The sequence below is a fragment of the Corvus moneduloides genome, chromosome Z, assembly GCF_009650955.1.
Source record: "Corvus moneduloides isolate bCorMon1 chromosome Z, bCorMon1.pri, whole genome shotgun sequence".
Lineage (NCBI taxonomy): Eukaryota > Metazoa > Chordata > Aves > Passeriformes > Corvidae > Corvus > Corvus moneduloides.
Window position 1 is genome coordinate 1,423,134 of NC_045511.1, and position 26,486 is coordinate 1,449,619.

Sequence of the window (26,486 nt, forward strand, 5' to 3'; positions counted from 1 at the left end):
TTCAAACCACTCTGCAAGTGTCAACGTTTAATAGCTTGGAGGAAACTACATTTCAGATAATTTGGTGAAATAATCAGACTAAACCCAGAAGATTATGTTAGTTGTTGTTTTATGGAGACACTGTGATTTTGAGTTAGGAGTGACTGGGAGATACTTGGAGATATTTATGGATCCCTCAAAGCAGTGTCTTCACCAGATGGATATGGTGAGAGTTTTACTTTATTTCCGTGCTTATTGTGTTCCTGGGGATAGATGTAGGATTTTGTTCTTAACAAATAAGTCATGATTCAAAAGAGAATTGGAGAGGAAACTGAAAATTGTTGTACCAGGGATCATTTTATTACAGTTGTCAGGACTCACACAGTGTGTCTATGTTTGCTTGTGGATTAGCTGAGATTTTTGTACAGCCCTGGCTTTTAATAGCAAGAGTAAGCACTGAACCATTTTCCAAGGATTGCAACCTGCTTTCTGCTGTGTCTGGGTTTCAGTGGTGAGTTAGGATGCATTGCTAACCAGAAATGAGCCAGAGTTCAGTCCAGAAATGCATCTGGAAGAGCACTGCTGTGGCCAGAGATCAGATGGATTGTACCCAAACCGAGTCCAGCCTGCAATTCACTTCTGCAAGTGCTTGTGCTTTGTGCAAAACTGCTTTGAGAAGAGTTTAAGAATTTGGGGAGCTGCCTGTAGGAAGAGGAAGGCTTGGGATTTTGTCCTTGTGTAATTCCAGGCTGAGCAGCATGCTGCATGGTTCTTTTTAGAAGATACGATGGTTTTGCTGACCAGTGGGGCGACAGCACCCGTGGGTTTTCCTGGGCAAGTGTCTGAAATACAAGGCAGCAACTTGCTTTTCTGCTGAAGTTTGTGCTAGGGAAAACACACTGTTCTCCCACATCACTGAGTAATTTTGCAGGCAGTGGGCTAACAGACAGCTCTAGCCAACAATGCTTGTCTCTGCTTTCGTCCTTATCAGAGTAAAGCTACTTTGATAGCAACTCATAATTGATAACTGCTGTATCTGGGTGGTTCAGACTGCTCTGTTTTCAAGGGGACAGGAAAATAACCACCTTCAGAGCTCTTAAGCAAGGTGCTCGCTGCTCAGTGCTCCTCTGGTGCTCTCTGTTTTGGGCTGTTATTATGGTAATTGCAGGCTTGGGTACAAAGGAGGGTTTCAGACGGGGCTGAGAGGAGATTGGGACATGGATTATAGGAATCTACCTGGTTATTTGAAGTGTGCCTTAAAACGTAACACACTGAGTTTTAAATCTGAGAGCTCCTGGGTGGGTGTTGTGCCTTCTGCAGTTTGCTCTGATCTTTTCCCTCTGCGATGCTCCAAGGAGAGTGGTGGAGCTGTTGGAGGAGGGTGTGAGCAGGCATAGCCCCGAGGTGATAGATAAAGGGCACTGAACACACTTCTTTCTGCCCTTTTTTCAGTTGAAATGCTGACTCTGTGGGATGTCTCATGTCTGCAGCTCAGCTTTAGTCCACTGGGGCGAGGTGGGATATGGGTTGTTAAACATGGACTGGTCCAAAAATATCACTTGTTTTGCAGTTCAGCTTTTAAACAGTTGGATTATGTCTGGTGCATCCTTATAGATCAGGAATAAAACTCAAGCCTTCTGTCTCAGAAGGTCAAACTTGCAAGGTGATTGAGAGCAGGAAAACAGTCTGGCCAGTCTTCTGAGTTCTCGAATATTTCATCTCCATTAGTGGCCCAGAGCGCACGGGGAAAGCGCAGTGGAGGGGATTGAATGGGATCGAGTGGATGGCAAGGGGAAAGGGCACAAAATCCAAGACTCTCTGTTAAATGAGAAAAATTGGAGGTAATTAGACTTTTATTTCTCTGAACTTCTAGTGTGCCATGGCCATGCGGACACAAGGTGCCAGGGCGGGGTGTAAGGCAGTCGGTGTGTGCAGGTGTTAGTGACGTGCTCCTGTGCTTCCTTGCTGCCTCGAGCTCGGTGCTCAGGAGATGGGACTGGAGGCACCTTCACAGGTGACTGTGTGGCATCCTGTGTTTGCTTTTGTCCTGTCATCAGAAAGTGCCAATTAAAAAAAAAAAGGAAAAAAAAAGCAGTGGGTGGGGTGTACAGAGAGGCTGCAGAGGGTGTGTAACACCACCTGATCCCTTTTTTGAGTCAAAATTGTTCACAAATCACCTGAACACCTACAGTGGGTTCAGTGTGCGTTAAAACTCCCATTTAAATATGAGCTTTTCACAAAGAGGATGTTTTTGCAGCACTTGCATGTGAAACAGCTTAAAAAAACCCCCAAACAAAAAGGGCAAGTGATTAAAATTCATATGTGACGTCCTCTAATTTTTACAGTGATCAGCTCTTTAGAAACTCCCCAGATACCCAGTGTGGGACTAAACACACTCGATTCACTGAAACAGTGTTGTTTTAAACAAAGTGAGCAGCATGGAGTTAATTTGCTCCAAGTGCTGCTGGTGGAGGCGGTGGAGTCAAGTGTTGGGATGGTGGAAGGATGGCTCATTTAGGGATTGTTAATGGCTGTGGGGTTGGAAGCAGTGAGTGCCTTGGGACACATGCAGGCACCTCCTCTGGTCACAGTCCTGTCCTGGCGAGGTGCAGTGGGATTGGTGCCTTTTACCCTGCTGGGGGCTGCAGAAGGTGTTCACCCTCCTGGGAGCAGTCTGAGAGCTGTGCCATGGTCGCGCGGAGAGCCAGCACAGCCCGATGCCCTGGCTGATTCTTGCTTTTCTCGAAGAGGAACAAAAGATCCCTTGCGTGTCCCCATCCCGGCTCTAATTTCTGTGTGTGTCATCGCTCTGGGCAGGAGCCTGGAGTCTGGCAGAAATTTCCTCTTGAAAACCTGTATTTCTGCTGCAGGCAGCCTGACCTGAGCAGCACATGTTTCACACTGCTCTGTGCTGGCACTGCCAAGGCCACACGTCCAGTGCTGGGGACAGCTCTGGGCCCCTCAGGACAAGAGAGACATGGAGGGGCTGGAGCGTGTCCAGGGAAGGGAACAGAGCTGGGAAGGGGCTGGAGCCCCAGGAGCGGCTGAGGGAGCTGGGAAAGGGGCTCAGGCTGGAGCAAAGGAGGCTCAGGGGGGACCTTGTGGCTCTGCACAAGTCCCTGACAGGAGGGGGCAGCCGGGGGGGTCGGGCTCTGCTGGCAGGGAACAGGGACAGGAGGAGAGGGAACGGCCTCAGGCTGGGCCAGGGGAGGCTCAGGTAGGTCACCAGCAGGAATTTCCCCATGGAAAGGGTGGTCAGGCCTTGGCAGGGGCTGCCCAGGGAGGTGTTGGAGTGCCCATCCCTGGAGGTGTCCAAGGAAGGACTGGACGTGGCACTCAGTGCTCTGGGCTGGGGATACAGTGGGGATTGGGACAGGTTGGACTCGATGGTCTTGGGAGGGCTTTTCCAACCTTAGAGATTCCATGATTCATGCTCTGACCCCTGTCCCTCTCTATGAATGTGACCCACTAGTTGTTGCCAGCTCCATGGAGGAGGTTTGGATGGTGACAGTGCAACACCAGCTTCTCCCTGCCCACCTTTGGAAGCTTTAGGTATATTTTTAGTTAGATATTCTTGTCTGCAGCTCCATTTTAATTCTTCCCAGCTCGACTAGTCAGTATGGTCACCATGTTTTCATGTGATGCTGGGCTGAGTCTATTAGGAAAATCACTGCAGTGGATGTATTTGTGTGACTTTTCTGTCTTTGGCCCCTGTCTCTTCCTTTTGTACCAGCTGGGTTGATTCTGGGCACAGGCCAAGTAAGGTTTCTTAATGCTTTTGGGTTTGGTGGGGGTTTTTTTTTGTGTTGGTTTTTGTTTTGTTTTGGTTTTGTTGTAGTTATTTTGTGGGGGTTTTTTTGTAGGTTTTTATTTATTGATTGAAATAGAAATCATGCATTATACTTAATAACATACAGAATTGAGCAGCACTAGGTGAGAGAGGCATGCGCTGTGGGCACTGGAGCAGAAGAATGGGCCCTCCAAAGGCTGACAAACATGCCTCAAAAGCAGGGAGCAGCCAGCAGAGATTATCTTTGCTCAAACCATAAATCAAATATTGAAGGTATTGTCAACCCCTTCTGTGTGCTTTCCATTTAGCAGCTCTGGGTCTCGCTGTGTGGTAGGAACATCATCTCCCTTGTGTGGGCCCCTGAACTGGTGTGACATGGCAGAGCCCATGGCAGGTAACGAACACAAAGGAAATCCAGTGTTCAGCTCTTACCACAGCAAAGATCTTAGGTAATAAAGGACTTGTGAAAGCCTCCTGAGAAGTGCATGGAGAGGGTCAAGTGCCATGGGCTTTATTCGCTGGGGCATCCATCAGGCTGATGCTTTCACAGATGCATCCCTGCAAAGCTGTTCTGTGTGGCCAGGCAAAAATATCTCGGGTCTGTTTCACATGCAGTTGATAAATCTGAATGGCAGAACATTGTAATGTTCTGCCAGGAGCATGGAAGGGCTCTGCAGACCTTACCTGACCCTTGCAGAGTCAGTGGGAAGGTAATTGTCCTGGTGACCTGTTGGTTAGACTGGAGTTTCCTCCTTCCCAGCATGAGGATCTGCTCACAGTGTTGTTGATAGTTCTTGCAGAAGAAATGAAGTAAGAAATGCAGGAGTGATTCGATAGATGAGTTTAACTTATGCATATCTTGTCTGAACTGCAGCTCAGTGGGTACCAGATAACCCCTGGTGTCTGCAGTTTGAACCAGGCTCGGCATCTGTTGTGTAATTCCTGAATTATAAGTTGTATGGAAATAGGGTGTCTCCTCCCTTCAGCCCCACTGCCCACACACTGTTTCTGTCACCACGTGCTCAAACACTTGGGCTGCAGACAGGTAACTCTGTTTAGCAGTGGCTTTCCATTTTTATTGGAAGTTAGTGCACCCAGGCTTTGCACTGCACTGTCAGAATCCCTGCTCCCTGCAGCCACAGGGGAAATGTCTGTGTCCTGCAGAAAGACAGTGCCACTGGGGCTGCCTGAGGTGACCACTGGTCTCGTTTCTGCTGTGGGGAGCAATGCTGGTGCTGGAAAAGAGCAGAAATTGCAGCAACATGAGCAAATAGACTCGGGGAGGGGTACGGACACAGTGGGGGATGTCCTTTCATAGCACTTCGGATTTCAAGCCTTTACAGGAGATTTAAAGCTGTACAAAGAGAGAGCAGATAGGAGTTAAAAGAGAGAGTAACCCCCGACAGAGATGTAAGAGGAATCAGACTGGCACAGTAAATAAGGCTGAATCCTGTGTTATATTAAAGGCAGGCAAGGGTTTAGTCTCCAGGGGAATGAGGCTGGGTCGGGGGCTTGCAGGGAGCTGTGGGGCTGAGCTGTGCTGCAGTTCACCAGGGCTGTGCAGCAGGGGTCATCCCAAAAATAAAGCTCTGGTCTAAAAAGGAGACCAGAAGAAAAACAACTCAAGGGCCTTGAATTTAGGAAGGTGCAAAACTGAGAGGGTTCTCTTCTGCTTAGAGTTAAAAGTGGGATAGGGATGAGTGGAACAGGTTTTGCAAGAGCTATCCCATAAACGTGCTGGTGCTGGTGTAAGACCTCAGGGATTGCTTTTCTTCTCCAGAGGTGATACACAGAAAAAAAATAAACTGGGAGACACTCCAGGAAATGTTTCCCAAGGACTGGAGGAGAGACCTTCTGGTCTTACTTGCTGTGGGAGAGGACAGAGATGCTCTGGGGATAAGTGGGCAACTGATGAACTTTTTTTAAATGTAATTTTTTTTTTTTTTGGCAATTTAGAATAAGGACTATGCTATTTGCTAGCAGATTTAATAACAAATGAGACATCCCTTATAGAAAAATCATAAATACTCATAAATGGGACAGAACTGGCATGGGAAAGCTTAAGGCAGAGAAAGGCCAGTGCCTGACTGAGAGTAATAAGTGTGTGTGTGTGAAATATCACTGACTGGGAAGGAGGGGTAGTAGCCTACATCAAACATGTGATCACTGCTGCGATGCAGAACTGTTGGAGCTCTGAGGGGAGAAAGCTGTAACACCAAGTATCATCAAATATTCAAAACAGTATTTATGAGCAGCATAATTACATCAGAGCCCAAAGACTTGTGACTGGCCTTGCCCACCTCGCAGTCACTGCTTGCCACCCCACATCCTCAGTGAACTTCTGGAGGTGTCAGGGTGGAGAACCCAGAGCATGGTTTCTGAAAATCCCTTTCTGGGCTTTTCCTAATATTCACCAACTGTAATTAATCAGATGGTAGTGTGGGAGTTTTCGAAGCGGCAGTGGCTTAGGATGGTGGAGGTGATGAAGTCTGTCAGAAGGACCTTCTTTCTGGGACAGGCACGGGGTGGAAAAACAACTGACTTGTCCTCCTGGTGCTCCAAACCTGATCTGTTGGGGCAGCATCCCGTGATTCCTTCCTGTGTGTGATGCTTTCTGAGAGGACGCAGTCCCAAGCCTCCTCTCTCTGCAGTGCTCCAGCAGCTTGCAGGTGGCCTGGGCTGGAGCCAGGGATGCTCTGTGGTGTGATCCCGGAACAGAAAAGAGCATCAGGGTGCCAGAGAGCCACGGAAACTGGCCGGGCGCGTGTTTTGCTCTCATTGGGAACAGCACACAAAAGAATCGCTGACCTCGTTTCCGTGAGGCCGCGGAGCTTGTGTTCCTCCCCAACGGGGTGTGCAAAGCATCAGTCCTGCGAGAAGGTCGTCCTGCCTGCCTGCCTGCCCATGGGAACGGGGGGAAGACTGGAGACAGCTCAGCATTTCGTACGAACTTGGAGCTGTGGGGATTTTCTGTGCTGTTGGAGGGGCGTTTCCAGCCGGCTGCACAAAGCCTCTGGGGGGAAGGGGCCTGCAGGAGTTCTCCAGCCTGGAGTGCTGGAACACCGCATGCAAGGACTCTGACCTCTGCAGAGACGCCGCGATGTGCTCCGTGGGGCTTGGTCTCGGCGTTAGGAACGTGGATTGATGTGTGTTAAATAGTGTGGGACAGAGGGATCAGGCCTGCCCTGCTGAGCTGGCAGTGACCCCCGCGCAGGAGAAGGTTAATGCTGCACCTTCCTGGTCTCCAGGCATCGTGCTGCAGGCTCATCCTTACCCATTCTGGGCCAAGGTGCTGCTTTTAGGGTTTTTCCCAGCAACTGAGATATTCAAGGCCATGTTTTCTCTCTGTGTCCTTGCTGAAACCCAGGGGTGTGTGAGCAAATGGGCTCCAAAGCTGCGCAGGGTGGACCCTGGCGAAAGCATCACCCCCTATGCATCTCAGAATCATAGAATATGCTGAGCTGGAGGGGACCCATCAGGATCATCAAGTTCAGCTCAAGTCCACATCTTTGGAATCCAACTCTTTCTTTGTGACCAGAATGTATTTTGAAGCTCTGATGTGGGTGTAGGTTGTTGGTGAAAATAGTATTTTTTCCCCCACTGGTATGTGGCACTGTATCAAAAGTTAGCCCTATAAAAAAGAAGTTTTCTTTGTTAAATATAGTTTTCTGTGTAAAAAAAGAAGGACCAAAAAAGGGTTGTATAGGGTAACCCATGCCATTTATTAAAGATACAGTGTGAAAAATGACCCAAATGAACTTGCAGCACGTGAAAATTTGTCCTTAGAGTGCTGCTGGCTTCAGCAGCTGCAGCATAAAATGTGCATTTGCAGCTGATATTTGAAAATGCAAACAGAAAACAAGTCCTTAAACACTCTTGTTCGACTGGATGCAGAATACCTTCTTGGGTTTCTCTGAGGGAAAAGTGTAGCTGCCCCTAAGCTGTGGTTTTCTATTTGCCTTGACTGTCAGTGCCAGGGATTCTAAAAACCCAAATTAGAGCCAACAAATAAAAGAAGCTGCTGCCACTATCAACAGTGCTGCTGCTCCAAATTCCAGTTATCCCACTGAAATGGGAACAGCTCCTGGCTTGGGAGACCATTTCAGACATGGCTTTTCTCTGTGTTACAATGCTGCAGCACTCTGATTTTCACCTCCAGAGTGCAACTTCTGTTTGTTCATTTGAAAGCAGAGTTGGACTGTCTCAGTTATTCATCACTATCGTTAGCACTTGAGGGATGCAAAACAGTGGTGATTAAATTATTGCATTTTTAAATATTTCTAGCAACACAATGTGGTGGCTTTGCTCATTCTTAGCCTTTGAAGCACTGTCAATAGAGAAATGCATCGGGCCTTTTGTGGGTGTTCTCATTGTGGTCAGGCTCAATTCAGACTGCAGTACTTAAAGGATTTTTAACCTTCAGATTGCTTTATGAACACTAATCCTCCGAGCAACCTGAAAGAAGTAGGTTAAATATGATTTCCATGGTGGGGAGACTTACTGACTCGTTCCACGACGTGGAGAATTAGTGTCAGATGTGGGATTAAAGCTGGAGTGACCCCTGACAATTATTCACAGGGTCTGGCTCTGCTTTCATTTATTCCAGATCCTTTTCCCTCTTGCAGAAGCTGTGTTTTTAGTGCAACTGGTTTTGCTCCTGCTGCAGAGACCAGGATGAAGTTGTGCAGTTAAGCTGCTTGTGCCAGTAGTGGTTTTCTGAAGGGATGACTATGAAGACACATACTAGATGTTCCAGGTCCCTTCTCATGGGTTCGGGTTATTGCTTTCAAGAAAGCTGACTTTGGAAAAATTCTGGCTGGTGATATATGTCTGGAGAGCATTTGAGGTATATTTGTCTTCAAATACTGTTTTCAAGCAGTGTTGCTGGAGGCTGAGGGTATTGGGTGTAAATATCTGCACTAAGGTTGTCCCCTGTCTCTTCTGTCTCAGGCAGAGGCGTGGTGAGACCATCCTTGGTTTCAAACCCCTTTTTATTGCCATGGCTCCACCATCCGCTTTTCTGAAATGAGGATTTTCCAGGGGTGTTCCGCCCTGGCTTAATTAGATAAAGTGGTGGGAACTGCACATGGAAACGCTGAGCAGTGCCACACCTCTGATTGCTCTGATTCAGCTGGACAGCTGCGTCCAGCTGGGCAGCTTGCGGTGTGGATGCTTCTCCAGGCCTTTCCCAGGCTGTTTGGAGGCTCCTCTGAGGGCAGCAGTATTCTCTGCATTGCTGCAGGTGAAAGACTGACCGCTTAAACAGGCAGGGAAATACGTTCCCTTGATGTAAAGGCTGGTAATTAGCAGCCAGTGCTAATCAGCAGAGGAATCTGAAGTGCCCTTTCTCTGCATAGACAACTGACCTTTTTTTGCCTTGGGCAGCACCTTTAGATGTTGCCTTTAAAAAATTGTGTCTATTAGAATTTTAGAGTAGATATAAAGAAGGAAGTTTTACAGGCTGCCCAGAGCAGCTGTGGCTGCCTCATCCTTGGCAGTGTCCAAGGCTGAGTTGGATGGGGCTTGGAGCAACCTGGGATAGTGAGGGGTGTCCCTGTTCATGGCTGTTACTAGATGACCTGTAAAGGTCCTTCCCAACCCTAGCAATTCTACGATTCCATGACATTTTTCATGTGTTGTAACAGCACCGGTGACTCCCCTCTTAGTTTTGCTGGGCTGGAGACCTCACCCATCTCTTACCGTGTGTGGTCTTGAGGGGCATTGCTCTTAACATGGCAAATAGCTGCAAAAAGATGTGTTGCCTACCTCCAGGTCGGGGTGTTGATTTTCCAACCTGAGCATCACGTGAGCTATGTGGGGAGCAGAGCCTTGATGCTCTTTGTGGCAGCATAACAACCTGTGGTGGCAGCCCTGAGGTGCACAGGAGCCCCTCCAGCCCCAGGAAGACATGGGACAGCACTGCCATGCTGCAGCAGAGGCAGTATTCACCCAGAACACTTCATTTTATCCAGCTTTTATTCCATAATAATTTTCTTCTGTGTCGGCACTGCCAAAACGGAATGTATTTTAAGCAGCCGTGTTGCACACTGTGCCTGCACAGTGGCCAAACATTTCACTGTCTTTTATTCCACACGGAACACAAACACCTCCTGCCTGGCTTTAACCATTTCTGCTGCCTGAGCATCCTGTTTGCTGCCAGCTGCTCTGTGGGGTTCATTGATCTTGCCCTGCTGGCACTAGCAGTTGGTTAATTTGTACACTGAAGAAGGGAAAGGCTCTGCAGCCTTTATTCCTGAAGGCTTTTATTCCTGAAGTTGGAAAATAAATGTCTGAACATGCATTATCTACCTAAAAAAGCCAGAAGAGACACGTTACTGCAAATGCAGGAGGTTGAGAGGCCCGCTAAGAGCAGCTTTCTTTTCATTTTATGTTATTAATGTAATCCAGAAGATTTTTGTGCCATGGAGAGTCCACCTGGCCCATTTCATATTGCAGCACATCAGCCATTAAGGCAAATTCTTGAGAAACTCTGGAAAAATGGGACCTGGCAGAGTGGCTGCAATAGCAGTAAATTGTGTTGGCCATGTTTTTATCTCTAGGCTCAGTGTTTTTTGGCAAATGTCTGTTTTAAACAGAGACAAGCCAGAGGGAGGAATAAAGCACTCAGAATGCCACTTAAGGGCATTTTTCTGATGAGATCTGAAGCCCAGGGGAACTGTGGGTCTGGGTTGGTCCTTGGCTGGGCTCTTGGGTGGGCTGGTCTCTTCCTTCTCCAGCCTGGCCCACCCCAATAGCTGATAATGGAGAAGTTATGGAAGAGATCAAAACTGGTAACAAGAAGTCATAATTGTGAATCTTACATAGAAAAAAATTGGGTTACCAAATACTGCCTTGCATCATGCTGTCTGGATGCCACGGAATGCATCTTTTGAGATTTTGGCCTTGTTTAGCTGAAGACTCACTCCCAGACTGGTGGAGCTTTTATCTCCTGGCTTTAAGACAAAAGTGGCACGGAAATGTTATCTGAAATGTTCCGCTTGGGCCATACCTGTCATGAAGAGAAGGGTAGGAAACAATAACTCTGAAGTAACTTTTAGGCCAGCATAGCTCTAAGCCATGCCAACTTTGCATTTGCAGAGCTCCTTTTGCAGGGATTTTGGTTGTCACCTCTCCCTTCTGCTTCTCCCTCACCTCTGACCACGGACAGCCTGTTCATCCACCCTTGCAGCCCATGCTGAGGCCTCTGTCTGCCCCTTCCTTGGAAGCTGACAGGAGTTTTGTCTGCTGGATCCTGCGGATGGCCAGTGTGGGATTTCACTGATGGAGCTCAGCAGGAGGTTGTCCTTGGGTCCCTGAACCATGGCTCCATTAAGGCTGGAAAAGGCCTCTAAGATCAAGTCCAGCCGTGAGCCAGCACCGCCACCACGTTCACCACAACCATGTCCTCAAGTGCCACATCCACACTTTGTTTGAACGCTTCCGAGCATGGGGACCCCATCACTTCCAGCAGTCTGTGCTGGAGCTTGACAGCCCTCTCCAAGCAGAAATTTTTCCAGATATCCAATCTAAACCTTTCTTCCCCAGCACAACCTGAGGCCGTTTCCTCTTGACCTTTCACTTGTTACCTGGAAGGAGAGACTGACAACCCACCTCACTGGAGATGATCAAAGCAGGGGGGAAGCTTCAAATAGAGTTCCATCAGAGGAAAACCATGACAGCCATCAGCTGTCCCAGGACCTGCTGCTGTGGGTTCATCCAGCTCCCTTCTGGGGCTGGTGCTGAGTTTCCCTTCCCCTCTGTGGAGCTGGCACTGTTTTTCCTCTGCTGGGTGCTCATGCCTGGTGGCTCGTGCTGCCAGGAGAGGCTTGTTGCACACCTGTGGAAGTCCAAAGGTGTGAGACTGGCACATTGGCAGCCCCATGCCTGGATCCTGCCAGCTGGCTGTGGGAGAGCCTTGCTGGCTTTGCCAAGGCCTGCTGAGGGCACGACACTGTGACTTAGCAAGACCAGGCTGTCCCCACCCGGGCTGAGTCACCAGGAACACGGGCTCTGGGATGTTGGCTGCCTGGCTGAGGGTGTGCTCCACTCACAGCGCATGTTTCTGCATTGCTGCCTGATTGTTGGGGTGGCTGGAGGCTCCTCTTGCCTTCCTGTTGGTTGGTACCCGGTAGAATTTGCTGGCTAGGGGATGGATTAAGATACACTTTGTGAATTGGTGTGTGAAAAATAAGGAGAGCTGGAAGTTATCTCGTTGGTCCTCTGCTGCTGAAAGCGTCTCAAAGTTTGCACCAAAACGTTACATGTGACTTTGCTGAGATTTTTTTCTCAAACCAATTACCTCGAGCCTAGAAGGAATTAAGATGTTCATGCCTGACAGTGGAGGGAAGTAATGGGGTGGTGTGTTTTTGTTGGAAGTGTAAAAGTGGTATATGGCAATCATTTAGCCTCTGTCCTCATCTCCCACTGGTATAAACTTGAACTGAGTATCTTAAATTGAAATGTGTTTTAATGGTGTTTCCTGATGTCAAGAGAACTGCAAGGTATAAATTTATTGTTGTACTTGTGTATGGGATTTTCTGTGCCTGCTTTCAGCTGTGGTTTGTGAAAGCCAGGGCAGACTCTGGGAAGCTTAAGTTGATCTTACTTAAAAACACACTCAATTACGTCCTTACAGCTTACCCAAGAGCTCGGGTATTTTGGGAGCTTATAGCAAATCCTGCAGTGAAAACTCCGCCCTTCCCAAAGTCTGCAGACAAATTGCAGAGGTGCTGGGTTAGCTCTGTGCTGATGATGCCCCGGGGAGTGAATCCCACTGCAGCAGAGGTGCTTGGTCCTGGAGCCAGCAAGTCTTTTCCTGGAGGGATGTAGTTCTGAAAATGAGCTCCTTTTACTGCCTTGGCCCTTTCTTTGCCTTGCAGCTCAAGCATGTTAAACAGATTAATTATTGGGACGTGTCTGGTGGGGATCGTACTGGGAAGGACTGGGCATTTCATGATGACTTGTGCAAGGGGTTTTGTGTGAATGATTAATTTTGCAAGTGGAAAAAGGCATTTGGCTGAGTTTGTGCTCTGTGCAAGGCTCAAGAGCTGCATGAGATGGTGCTACCCTCAGCTCCCCTGTGCAAAGTCCCATGCCCTGGAGGTATCTGGTGAAGTACCTCTGCACTGTAATCAGTGACTTCACAATGTCACAGAATTTAGGGATGAGTAGCTGGTGTGAGTCTGATGTCAGAGACATGCTTTGTGTTGTTGTTGTTGTCAAAGTTTTAACCAGATGTCGGGAGTTGTGTGAAAATACTGATGTTCCTATAATTGCATAGAGAATCAAGGGACTTGTGTGTCCTAATTTTAGGGTGCTGGATTTTACAACTTCAGTATTTTTAACATGTTTTGAGTGTAGAAGAATCTTTCTGGGTAACTGTGTTTTAAAAGTGAGTTTCATGAGTTGACTGTGTTTTAATAAGCAAAATCTCAAATGCTTGAGTGAAGGAGCTGGGGGGGAAAACTAAATACACAGTATTAGGAACCGATATTCAGCCAATGCCTGTTAAAAGTTCTCCAGACAAATGTGCAGCAGCAGAGGCTGGGTGTTATGGTGTGTAAGAAATGGGCTTTCCAGAGTCTCAGGGGGAAGGAGGCAGCAGTGCTTCATGCAGGGACTCAGCTCCCGCTGTCTCTGCACGCCTCTGGAGGTGTTCTGGAGATATTCAGTGTCCTGTGTGTTTTCTCTGGGAAGTGTCACAGTTGTGTATTATTCACTGTTGCTTTCGTAGTCCAGAAGAAACTCAGTGTCTCTAAGGTAGGTGGTGGCAGGGTGAGCGACCAGCGACATGGGAGGAGGGTGCAAACAGCTGACAAGAAAATGGATTAACTCACAGAATTTTAACTTTTATTAACTTTTCTGCTCTGGCTCCCCAGGGAAGAGAAGAACCAGTCCATCATTGTGAGTGGGGAGTCGGGGGCAGGCAAGACGGTCTCTGCCAAATACGCCATGCGCTTCTTTGCCACCGTCGGGGGCTCTGCCAGTGAGACCAACATCGAAGCCAAAGTTCTGGCCTCCAGCCCCATCATGGAGGTAAGAGCTGCACCATTGTCCTGCTTTCAGTGGTCACTGTGTCTCTCCGTAAGTCACAAGTACGGTGAGAACTGCTGGTGGCTTGCGAGACAGGTCTGATTTACAGCACCGCAGCATCCTGGAGCTGGACTGAAATGCAGAAATGCACTGATGGCCCCCGTTTAGGCCACCTCAATTGCACTTGCATTTGATGGTCTTAAAACTGAGCCTGAGCATCCCCAGCACAGCTCCAGGAGCTGGGCTTTGATGGGACTCCATAGTGGAGCGCCCAGGCAGTGCAGCCAGCACTGTTAGTGTTTTATCATCTTCTTCCTCCTTTGTCACTGCGTGGTGCCCCCTAATCTCCTTCTTTTATTGTACAAACATAGAATAGGAAAGAAAGGGATTAACTGATTTGAGACATTTCAGTGCATTTATTTTTGTTAGTTTTCTGTTGCTATCAATCACGTATTGGCATCTTCTCCCAGGCAACAGCAACAGGACAAAAGGACATAGTCTCAAGCTGTGCCCATGGAGGCTCAGGTTGGACATTAGAAGGAATTTCTTCATGGAAAGGGTGGTCAGGCATTGGCAGGGGCTGCCAAGGGAGGTGGTGGAGTGCCTATCCCTGGAGGTGTCCAGGGAATGACTGGACGTGGCACTCAGTGCTCTGGTCTGGTGACACGGTGGGTGTCAGGCACAGGTTGGAGTCAATCATCTTGGAGGGATTTTCTAACCTAATTGATGTGTTATAGGGCAATAACGAGTCCCATTATAGGGAAATCCTGCTCGGAAGGAAAATAATTCTTCTTATAAATACGAAAGAAAGGGAAAAAGCAGCTTTGTTTCCTTTCACTGAGGCCAGATGCTGAAAATAAATGCCAAAGTGTCTAAACCCCATTTTCCAAATAGATTTTGGGGTCATGAAGTGCCTTCAGTTGATTTGGGCTTTTCCAAAGTCCATGAAGCACTTCAGACTCGTGTGACTTTCTTTCCAAGGCAGGAGCCAGCAGTGCTGCTTTAGTGGAGTATGGTGTTGTCCTGTGCTTAACCTTAGGCTTGGCTCAGCCTTTAGGGAGGCTTCCCATCGTGGTGCCTTGTGCCAAATTGTCTGATAGGCACAGAGGTGGTGGCTGATCTGGGGTGAGACCCAGCCTGACAGGCAGCACGTGTGGTCTGACACCCTGCTGCCTGATGGGGGTGAGCTGGAGTGTCCAAACCAGTGATGGTGCAGGTGAGCAGTAAGAAAAGCCAGCAGGTGTGTGGCTGATGGGGTAAACTCACTGATTTTCTGCAGGTTTACTCCTGGTAAACCCGCTAGTTTACTCCTGTCCTCACCCATCACCTCTGCCTCTGTGAAATGTAGCTGCACTACCAGGGGGCACTTAAAACCATCCAAGAAAAAAATTCATAGCACACACCATTCTTCTGTATGACCCCAGAATTTTATTGCTCTAATTTTCCTGCCTGTGTTCAGTTCTGGCTGTAATTTCTAAGTGCTGAGGCCAGGCAACCTGCCTGTCTTTATTGGAAATTGATGAGAACATTGCCTATGCAGAAGAAAAACATAAAAGAAAACTGCCTGGTTTGCGGAAAAACCCTGAGTTAAATGTGCTTGGGGGGAAGGAGACCTGTCCAGGGAAGCTGCTGGTGTTGACTCTGAACAAAGGTGGGAGCATCCTGTAAGGTGGCACTGGAGTGTTGAGGCTGTTGGGATGTAAATGATTTACTTACTGTACAAATACTCGTTGCTGTTTATGTGCATTTTTCTTCCATAAAAACCCTGGAGATGCCACATTTTCAGTGAAGAGTCCTCCCCGAAGTCACACTGTTGCTCTGCCTTCTGCATCTGGGAAGGGGTTTTCCTCAAATTCTCCTGTAACTGTTTATATAACACTGATTGCAAATTGAAGTGCTTAAAAATAAATCAGAAATTCAATTAAAATTTAATTTTTAATTTCGCTTTTTTTATGCAGGCCATTGGAAATGCTAAAACAACAAGGAATGACAACAGCAGCCGCTTTGGGAAATACATTCAGATTGGCTTTGATAAAAGATTCCACATCATTGGTGCCAACATGAGGACATATCTGCTGGAAAAATCTCGGGTTGTATTTCAGGTGAGGAGTTGTGGGGCTTTCTCTTTTTTTTTCCTTTTGGGTGCTGTGTTCCAGGAATTCAATAGTCTGGGTCTTTTCTGTGGATTAAAAAAAAAAAAAAGTCAAAAATCTTTTTACAAGTAGAACCACAGAATCATTGAGGTCAGAAGTGACCTTTAAGACCATCAAGTCCAACCGTCCCCCAGCACTGCCAAACCCATCAGAGAATCATCATCATTGAATGGTTTGGGTAGGAAGAGACCTTAAAGATCACCTCATTCCACCCCCTGCCACGGGCAGGGACACCTTCCACTATCCCAGGCTGTTCCAAGCCCCGTCCAATCTGGCCTTGGACGCTGCCAGGGATCCAGGGGCAGCCACAGCTGCTCTGGGCACCCTGGGCCAGGGCCTGCCCACCCTCACAGCTGTGATTTTTTTCCTGATACCTAACCTAAACCTACTCTCTGTCAATGGGAAGCCATTCCTCTTTGATGTGTCCCTCCATGCTCTTGTACAAAGTCCCTCTCTGTCTTCCTTGTGATCACATCCCCAGGTGCCACATCCCCACGACTTTTAAACCCCTCCATGGATGGGGACTCCACCACTGCCCTGGGCAGCTGGGCCAGGGCTGGACAACCCTTTCCATGAAGAAATTGTTCCTAATATCCAACCTAAACCTCCCCTGGCACACCTTGAGGCTGTTTCCTCTTGTCCTGTTGCTTTCTTGATGGACACAGCTTCCAGATGTGTCTTTCAGACTCAGTCTTGGAGTTCTTTATGGTTCCAACATGATGACCCTCATCCTGAGCTAAGGTGTACCTGGGAGACTTGTTGGATAAAGAGCCAGGGAGAGCAAATTGCAGGCAGCAGTTTTGAAGACTAAAGAGGGACAGGAGAGTGGCGAGAAGGCTGATGTCTCTGCCACAGCACATCCCTTGGGTTTCTTGGAGAGGCTTTATAGGAGAGCTTTCTTGGTTTGTGCTTGGGATATACAGAAGCACCTGCAAAAATTATGTCCTTACACAAAAAAAAAGTGCCTCAACTACAAAAATCCTAAAAAATTGACAGCTTTGAGAAGCTGTGAAGAGTAAACCACCTTCTTTGGGTGGGAAGTACTTGCTGCCTCATTTAGCCTGGTTATTCCAGGGAGGAATAAGAGGTGGAAGGTAATACAGAATTATTTCCTTTCTTTGCCAGATGGGCAATGTATGTTGGTCAGGCTTGGCACCTCCTTCCTCCCAGGTGGCAAGGAAAAATCTTTGTGTTGGTGTCGCTGACAGGGTCTTGGTGGTGGGAAGCAGGGGACGGGACCAGGGTGGTCCTGGGCTCAGGGGGCAGCAGTCTGAGGGTGGGAGCAGTGCTGTGACCTCTCTGTGCCTCTGGTAACTCGGCGTTTCCCCGCAGGCAGAGGACGAGCGCAACTACCACATCTTCTATCAGCTCTGTGCCTCCGCAAGCCTTCCAGAATTCAAAGACCTTGGACTCAGTAAGTGCTGTGCTCTGGTGGCTGCTGCCTGGGCCTGAGGGCAGCAGGAGCATGTGGTGGGGTTAGAAATGCAGGTCACTGCTGAGGCCTTGTGTGCCTGTGCAGTGGGAGGAGGGGAGGGAGATGAGCTTGAAGGGCCTCTGCTCCTGGGTGGAGCACAGGTTTGCTCACCCCGTCCCCAGGGATGTGGCAGCTTGGCTGAGGGTGGGAAGGTCCTGGCCCAGGGTGCCCGGAGCAGCTGTGGCTGCCCCTGGATCCCTGGCAGTGTCCAAGGCCAGGTTGGACGGGGCTTGGAGCAGCCTGGGATAGTGGAAGGTGTCCCTTTAAGGTCATTTGCAACCCAAACTATTTTGGGATTCCAGGATTCTATAAAAATTGGCAGCAGAACTGCAGTGAAACTACATGCTGTGGTAGATGCCAGCTGATGCAGGGAGATGATGTGTTAATATTGTACCAAGCTTGCATAAGGTGTGTATTTTAAATGTGAGTGTGGGCTGATCTGGCCAGTGTCTTGGCAGGAGTGGTTGTGTCCTTTGAATTCATTATTACTATTTTTTTTTTTTAAAGGCTAACTCCTGGAATGGGTTGGGTTTTTCCCCCAGGATTTGCAGCAAAACCTCTGTTAAGCACCTGATTCAGAGGGTTTGCACTTGCAGCAGGGGATGCAGGGATGTATTTTAATTATTCTTTTATCTTGAGTATTTGCTGTTGCTTAGAGAGAAAAGCAAGGCTTAAACCAGGCTTTTTACCTAGTTTAAATAGTGAGCAAGGCAGGTTCTGATCCCACCATAGGGTCTGGTAGAAGTTTCCATCCAGACTACAGAGGAATGGCAGATGAAGAGAGGGGACTTCAGTTTCTAGGTAATCTTGAGCATGTCTTAATGACCTCTTGGGTCACTGTAGGCACATTGCCCACACAGAACACACATCACTTTGACCACTTTCAAGAGTTTCTGCCATGGTTATATGCTTCATTTTTAAAAACATACCCTTGGTAACAATGATCTCTGCTGGCATATTAAAATTCAGACACAAATTATTTCAGCGCAGCCTGGGACATGAGTTGACGTGTGAGAGCTTCAGCTGTGGAACCACTGCTCTTTTCTTGGGAACATGTGGATCAGGGGAAGTACCAGTCTTACTCATCACAACTCTCTGAAAGCGTCATCTGCGTTTGTGGTGACTAGTAGGAGTGGAGGCTGAGAGGCCTTTGCTGTCCTGGTGCATCACCCAGGATGTGTTTGTGCTGTTGTGACTGTGGCTCTCAGCTTCAGCATCTCGGGGATGAATGTGTAATGGCCACAGCTGGCAGTGCAGGAGGAGTGGGTGCCAGGGCCATTAGCCTGCCAGGAATGGAATTACCCTTCTTGGGTAATTTCTAACCAAAATTTGGTGTCAGTGCATGTCAGTCTCCAGCTGCTCTCTGTGGCACTTTGCTGTGTCACAGCATGCACAGGTATCCACCGTGTACTGGAAAAGAAGCAGTTCTTTCCAAAGGTAAATGTGTGTCCTTGGTGTTTCCTGCCCTCTCACCTTGCAATAGCTGAAAAATGCCTCCCCAAAGTGTTCTGGTGGCTGTCAGATGTGGGGCTGCTCACAGGCTTGGTGGGGACAGGGATGTGGGTCCGTGAGCCGCTCCTGCTGGTGTGACGCAGGTTCTGCCTTGGCCTGTGGAATTGCAGGTGCTGGGCAGTGGTCTGTGAGTGCAGAGCTGCACAATTCACTTATTTCTCTTTCTTTTGAGTGATGTTTTTCATTTCCAGCTTTGCCTTGGATTTACAAGCCTGTATGAAGATAACTAGTTTGAACTCAGATTTATTTCCTCGTGTGAGCTGTACTTACAGTCAACCTTGTCTTCCCAAGGCTTAACAAAACAAGCGATGTCTTGATGTGAAAGTCCACTTTTTATTACTCATGGGGGAGGATGTATATTTTTCCATATAAAAAACAGGAGCTGTTGCTTCTCCTTTGGGTCTTGCCCATACAAAGAATTGTTGTTACTTCTTTTTATGTTGCAAGATGCTGGGAAACAAAAAGAGCCTCTAAACATACATGAGCGCAGCAGAGCAAACCAGTGTTGGCTTCAGTCAGAGTGATCCTAAAGGCTTAATTTTAAACTAGAAAGTAAATATTTGACTTTAAATGGTGATGTGCAGTGCAAGTGCCTTTTGAAGTGTGGTGTCTAGCTTAATGATGCCTGGGCAGTGGTGCAAGGCAAGAATGTGTTTTATTTGTTTGCAATGAATCAAAGGGTTTGTGTGGTTGTTAAAATAATTACAGAGATCTTGAAATACAGAGATTGGAGTCAGTTATACCAGGGATGACTTGAGGCAGAAACAGATCCCAGTGTGGATGTTTAAAATTGAAAGCTGATGTCCCGGTCCCATCAGCCACCACCAGCCCCGGCTGCATCTTGCAGGGTGATGTGCAGCAGCATCAAGCTGTGAGTGTGATGTGCTCCACCATGGGCTGGGTGAGCTCCTGTTGTGCTGGGGGACTAGGAGGGACATTGTCTGCCTGACCCCAATCAGCATTCTCTGCCCCTTGTTCCCGATGCTCCAGCAATGAGCAGAATTACCGAAACCTCTGGGTCGCAAGGCTTTGTATGCCAGAAAGAAGTAACTGTTTTTCTTTACAGCCTGAAAGTACAGCTAATGCAGAAGCCTGTGGGAGGCCTGGGAAGGGATGGGGAGCTTCTGGTGGCAATTTGAGTCAAAAGAAGTGCAGATTGCAGTGATTTTAAAGGCTACCACTAGGCTGGTGTGGAGCACACAGTAGGCTTTTTCTCTATATTGATGATGCTTGGGAAATATGTTTGTGTGTGTTAAGGAGTGGGTTTTGGCAAATGACTCCTACTTGGTTCAAAACAGGCTGAGGCTGGTGCTGAGAACTGATTCTGGGTGGGGTGGGGAGGCTGTTCAGGGGCTGGGCTCCCCCAGCCCTCGCAGGGGACAAGCTGTGGCTCTGCCAGGGCTCAGCCAGCAGCCTTGGGCACACATCTTATGGCTCTGGGCCTTGTGTGGGGCCTTGTTTTAAGGAGGGGAATTACATGTGCAGCTTTTTTAAGCGGACATAAATCCTGCGATCTCTTCTTGTTGTATTTGCGTTGGAAATGCCTCTCAGTCTCCACAGGATTTATAGGTGTCATCCTGGAGTAACTTTGCTAAAGCACAGGTGTTTGTAATGCAGGCACTGAGAGCCATTCGCCATTCCCTTTGCTCCCAAGGCCTAAGGCTTTATGAAGAAAAGGTGTTAAAATATCTGAATTACTCATGGATATGTAAAACAGGACAAGGAATTATTGAAAGTAGTCACCTCAGTGTTTGGAATGGTCTTTCCCCCATGTGATGGAGCTGTTACTAGAATCCCAAACACACCACAGTGCTGCCCTGATGGGGCTTGCTGTGCATGGGGAAGAGGTTTCACCACTGCACGAAGCAGCTCCTGTCACTTACTGAGGTTCTGCTTCATCCATTCCCAAGCAAACTGTGGTTCAAAGGAGACAGGTGCCCTTCAGGGCTGTGGGACAGGGAGCATCCCAGTGCACATTCTGTGGAGTGGCTGCAGTGGGGGAGTGCTGCTTGCTGATACATTTCTCCTCTTTCTTCTCTCCTAGCGTGTGCGGAAGACTTTTTCTACACTTCTCAGGGAGGTGACACGTCCATTGATGGCGTGGATGATGCTGATGACTTTGAGAAAACGAGGCATGCCTTCACCCTGCTCGGTAAGGGGTTGCTCTGCTTGAAGCCTGCCCAGCAGAAGTCTCTTGCAATTGTTTTCAGTGTTTTGCCGGAATTATAACGCTCCTGTTGACCTAGCTGGCTTTGCTTTGTTCTTTAGTAGGAGCTACAGAAGTGTTTCTAGCATCTGTCTGTGAAGCAGCAGTGAAATGGAGAAGGACACAGAATTTAAGAGAAATTTAAACCATTCTGAAGTCAAAGCAGGGCTGCAGTATTGACTTGCTATTTTTTACCCTGTTTACGAGCAGGAGAAGAGCTATTACTCTCCAGTTCAGTCTGTGTTGTGGTTGAAGGTGATGTCACTTCTTGGATCACAGCATTGTACCGAGTAGCTGATTCCTGGAAGTAATGAGCTGAGTACACCCTGCTGTGCAGAGTCCACATCTACATGGCAGCTGCAGAATCTGTGCCTGTGACCAGCCCCCGTGCCGGCAGCAGGGGAGCAGAGCTGCACCCTGCCTGCAGCAGGGCTCTTTGAAAGGAAAAACTATCTGGAGAGGAAAACTTGCCCAGTTTATTTATATTTATCTGAAACCAAGTTTATAAGTGCTGGTCAATCTCTGTGCCTCTTGGTTCCATTTCACAGGCTGGGAGAGGAGCTCATGATGTTCACAGCTGGCTGTGGAATTTCTTCACCAACTGTGCCTGCAGTGAGTGTGGGGACTCACTGCAAGCTGTAGAACTGCAGTTGTTTCCCCCAAATTTTTCCTCTTTGTGTTTTAGATGGGCTCAATCTCTTTCTCTTTGGTGACTTGTCTTTACCCTCCTCTTGTTCAGCTTGTGTGACTTCTGTTAATTACTCAAAAAATATGATTCCTGTTTGCTCCAAACTTGCCCACAGGACTGTAATCCCCAGGGAACTTTCTCCCCATCCCCTTGGCATTTGTAGTCTCTCTTTGGTCCCCTTCTCTGCCTCCCCAAGCAGCTCCCCTGTCTCCTTGCTGGCCCCTGAGAAACACTGTAGGAGCATCTTCCTCTGGGGCCAGTTTGATGACGATTTTCTGTTCTTCATGTGCTCCTCTGTCTCTGCTTTTCTTCATTTTTCTTCAGTGTTTCCCAGCTCTGCTTTTGTTCAGGGCCTGGTGAAATTGCTACTAGAGTTTACAGCCTTGCTTTTCTGTGTGTAACAAGGAAAAGTCAAATTTATCTGCAAATCCCCAATCCGAGGCAGGCTAAACTCCAATTAAGAGTTCCAAGTAAGAGCAGAGCATTGCTCCTTTTGGTAACCTTGAAACATTTCTCACTGTGCTGATAACAGAAAAGTCCCGAGAGAGAGAAAGGGAAGCTCTGGATAATTCAGAAACCAGCAGGTGATGTCTCAGACCTTGGGGGGATAATTAGGACACCAGCCTTGAGCACAAAAGGGACACAGAAACCCAGCTGGGATGTAAAAAAATGCAAGATACGGCAAGAAGGCCATGAGCACACTGCTGCTGAGCAAAGCTCCTGCTGGAAATGCCTGTAAACCCTGCCAGAAAAATAGATAAAGCAATATATATAAAAAATACATAAAGCAATAACATTTTACACTCCCAGTAAAGATCCACAACACGTAGCTCTTGTCGAGACACTGGGGACGGTAAGACAAAGCTCCCCATCAGCTCCCTGGTGACTTGCTGCATCCAGCTGTGCCACCAGTGTGGAGGCATTGTGCATCGTGTGCAGGGCTTTAATTTTCCCTTCTGTCTGTGGGACGTTGACAATAAGTTGTAATTTCTGTGCTTTGGTTGTCAGCAGACTGCGATCACAGATGAGCAACTCCTTGTTCTGTGAAAGCTGCAGAGCCCCTATAGCTCTGATCCTGTTTGATCACTGTGGAGCAGCATCCTTGGTTTTGTGTGCATTAAACCCATCTGTGTTAAAATTGAGAGTTTGTGGTGTATTTATTGGAAGAAGCCTCATGGTTCTGAAAACCAATTGCCTGGGAAGGAAATCGAACACTGCCAGTGCCTGCAAATAAACTTAAAATTGTGTTTCATTTTCTGTTGTGACAATCAGCTATCAATTGTTCCCATAGGAGTGAAGGAGTCTCATCAGATGATCATTTTTAGGATAATTGCTGCCATTCTGCACCTGGGAAACTTGGAAATCCAAGGGGAACGAGATGGGGAAGCCTGCAGTGTGTCGGTAGGTCACCCTCAGGAGTGGGGCATGTGGGGATCTTGGTATGCTCAGGAGTCAGGCTGTGTTCATGTGTTGAGCTTCACAGCAGTGTCCTTTGGTAGAAAGCCCTTTTCCTCCTAGTTTTCTTTGCCTTTTTTTGAAAACACATCACAAATTCCTTGTTGCTTTGTTTGTCCTGGGAGATTTGTTGTTCCTGCTCTCTAGCCAGCCTGCAAGCAAGATCCTTCAAAGATTGCTTACATCCCTTACATCCCAACCCACCTTTAACTCTTCCTGCTTCCTTAGAACACCCAGTGCAGGGTGTTGGGGAATGGTGACACTGATGGTGACACCAGCAAGAGGTGTGATGCTTTACAACCATTTTCCTCCAGGCAAAGCCACGGAGCTGCTGCTTGTAACATGGCCAAAGGAGCACTGCACAGTTAATTAGCAAAAATAAATAACACTAAAGATGCCTTGGAGGCAGTTTTTCTGTTTCTGTGTTTGTTCAGAGGTGGGGAAAAATAAAGCAATTATATGGAAAATACTGTCCTGTAAATTATCATTGCATCCCAGGCTGGGCCGTTTGTTCCTAATTAAAGTCTTAAAAGGGTTCTGCACACGCTTTAGTGTTACCCTTGAGATAATGTGGTGTTCAATGAGTGAGATGCTGGGGGTAATTTACTTGATACTTCGCAACATGGATATGTGAAAGCTGCCTGCTTCAACAATGCTGAGTTCTGTTAATGAAGTTCATATTGTTTAATTACTTTCAAATGTGATTGCAAGGTATTAAATCAGTTCTGTTACAACCTTGACTCTGTGGTCAAAAAGGTAACGTCACAATAAAACATCTTAGAATTCTTGTAAAATGCACTTTTTTCCTCAAACCCACCCAACATTTCTAAGTACGCTTATCTAACTGGAAACAATTAACTTCCTCTAGATGTGTATTAATACACAGAGGAAAATTGTTTTCTCGTTGTTCAGAAGGCAGTGCCTGCTACTGAGCATAATAGAGACTCAGAGCTGCTTTGTCTTAATTTGAGGGGGGGGGAAATACATTGTGATAAAGAAAATGAAGTTCATATTTCATTTTATTAATTGTGCGAAGCCTAAGCCCTTCTGGTAGTGCATGATTTATAACTCTGTTATTCAGAATGGAGTTACTTTGTAAAAGGCACAGTGTCATGGCATGTACCCTAAGCTTTAGTTTGAGGCATAATCAGGGTTGCTCTGAGGGAGAGTGTAGTTGCAGCTGAAGGAGGAGTGGAGAATGCTGTTTCCTGTGGAAATCCGCTCTTTGTGAAAGCTGACAGCGCAAGGATAACCAGAGCAGGGCCAAGCCTTGGTACCACTGTCCAGAGCTCCGTGTGAGCTGTCCCACCCCTGTCCATGAGGACTAGCACAGCAGTATGGGTGTCACTGCTTTCCCATTCCTGTCACCCACAGAGAGACACAGCTTTCCCTAGTTACAGGTAGTTATAAAAAGCTGCTATTGCACAGATCTGTGAACTTGGGTGTTAAAATGCCAGTTTGGGGTGTCACCAGCCTGCTGACTTTGCTTCTGGTCTCCCCCCCCAGAGCGAGGACGAGCACCTGAGCAACTTCTGCAGCCTGCTGGGCGTGGAGCACAGCCAGATGCAGCACTGGCTCTGCCACCGCAAGCTCGTCACCACGGCCGAGACCTACGTGAAGAGCATGTCCCTGCACCAGGTGGTGAACGCCAGGAATGCCCTGGCCAAGCACATCTATGCCCAGCTCTTCAACTGGATCGTGCAGCACATCAACAAGGCCCTGCACACCACTGTGAAGCAGCACTCCTTCATCGGTGTGCTCGACATCTATGGGTAGGCACCTCCTCAGCTGTCCAGGCTGCTCAAGGAGTCCTTTAGAATTTGTCTTCCCCTTCTTGCACGGCACACTTGGCCTTGGCTGGTGACAGGTGATGGGAATACTAGAAAGGAACACAAGAAAAGTACTGTGTATTTTGCAGTTTTGATCCTCCTGCAGAGTGTGCGGCCTTAGAAATGGTGCACGCAGGTCTGTGTGAGCACTGGGTTCTGGGGTTTACCTCCCACGCCCTTCCCATCTGGGGTTTCTGTCTCCTGTACTGTTTAAAACAACCTTGAAGATGAGCTGGGGTAAAGGTGCTGCTGTGGACACCACAGACTGCCAGGTCTTGTTGTGGGATTTGAGGACACTACTTTGCTTCTTCAGCTGTGAAACCACAGCTGCAGGGCGCTGGTGCAGTGAGAGATTTCAGAGGAGCTTGGGAACCCGTGGTGGGGATGTAAGGTGCAAAAAGCTCTTGCAAGGCTTGCAGCCTGCACCCTCAGGGGCAATGAGCTGCTTTAAAATTGTTCTGGGTACCAGTTACTGCCTGGTTTGTCATCCTGGAGCTTGAATGGTGGTGGAAGAGGGATGTGAGAGTTGTCTGAGTTCATTTTAGCTGAAGTGCTGCAAAGAAGCAGAAGATGGAAGAGGAAGGAAGGGATTCTGCCAGTTGTGGGGTGGAAAAGGAAAGAGGTCTTGTGGGTTTGGGTTTTGCCCTCCATTTTTTCAACACTATTCTTTTTCTGTCTCTCTGGGCACAAGGACAAGGGAGAAGTCCCAGGTTGCCCATACAGGTAGTGGATGGTCCATGCAGGGCCAGGCTGGACAGCACTCGGAGCAACCTGGTCTAGTGGAAGGTGTTCCTGCCCATGGCATGGGGGGACTGAAAGACCTTAAAAGGTCTGTTCCAACCCAAAACCATTCTGGAATTCTGTGGTTCTCAGTGGGACAGCAGTGGCCTTCTGTTCTCCCTTAATACATTAAGGTGCTCAATTGCTCCTGTTTCAGAGGGAAAGGTGGAATGGGCAAGTTGCAGCTGCTCCAGGAACCAGTCCCTAACCCAGGGCAATCGCTGTGCTTGCTCAGTCCCAAATCCCATGTCCTCTGAAGGTCTGTCAGCTCTAGGAGAACCTTGGGTTCGGAATGAAATCCTGCTGGACCAGTTCTGGATCAGAACGAAAAAGCAGCATGATTTTATGGCTGTGACACCTACACAATTGCTGGAACTGGGTCTTGTGTATAAACCCTCCCATGAGGTTTCTACAGCTACTGGTGTTTGGGATGTTGATTTTGACATCTGCTGGACAACCACAGCAACAGAAAGGATGCCAGAAAGAGCTGGGGCACCAGTGCAGCCCCACTGTCTGCTCATCTCCATCAACAGCTGCTGCCGTATGGCAAGGTTTGCAGGAGCACTGCTATCAAGGATGATAACAATA

The 26,486-nt window shown here is 47.9% G+C and overlaps 1 protein-coding gene across 4 annotated transcripts in view; it reads left to right on the forward strand.

The window, feature by feature from the left end:
• MYO5B (myosin VB) overlaps positions 1-26,486 on the forward strand; it is a 149,135-nt gene that overhangs the window by 37,229 nt on the left and 85,420 nt on the right. For all 4 annotated transcript variants that reach the window (XM_032095232.1, XM_032095234.1, XM_032095233.1 and 1 more), the window contains exons 5-10: positions 13,648-13,804; positions 15,760-15,903; positions 17,287-17,368; positions 20,985-21,092; positions 23,126-23,235; positions 24,796-25,061. In XM_032095232.1, coding sequence (XP_031951123.1) covers positions 13,648-13,804; positions 15,760-15,903; positions 17,287-17,368; positions 20,985-21,092; positions 23,126-23,235; positions 24,796-25,061 — 867 coding nt within the window. The remainder of the gene's footprint in view (positions 1-13,647; positions 13,805-15,759; positions 15,904-17,286; positions 17,369-20,984; positions 21,093-23,125; positions 23,236-24,795; positions 25,062-26,486) is intronic.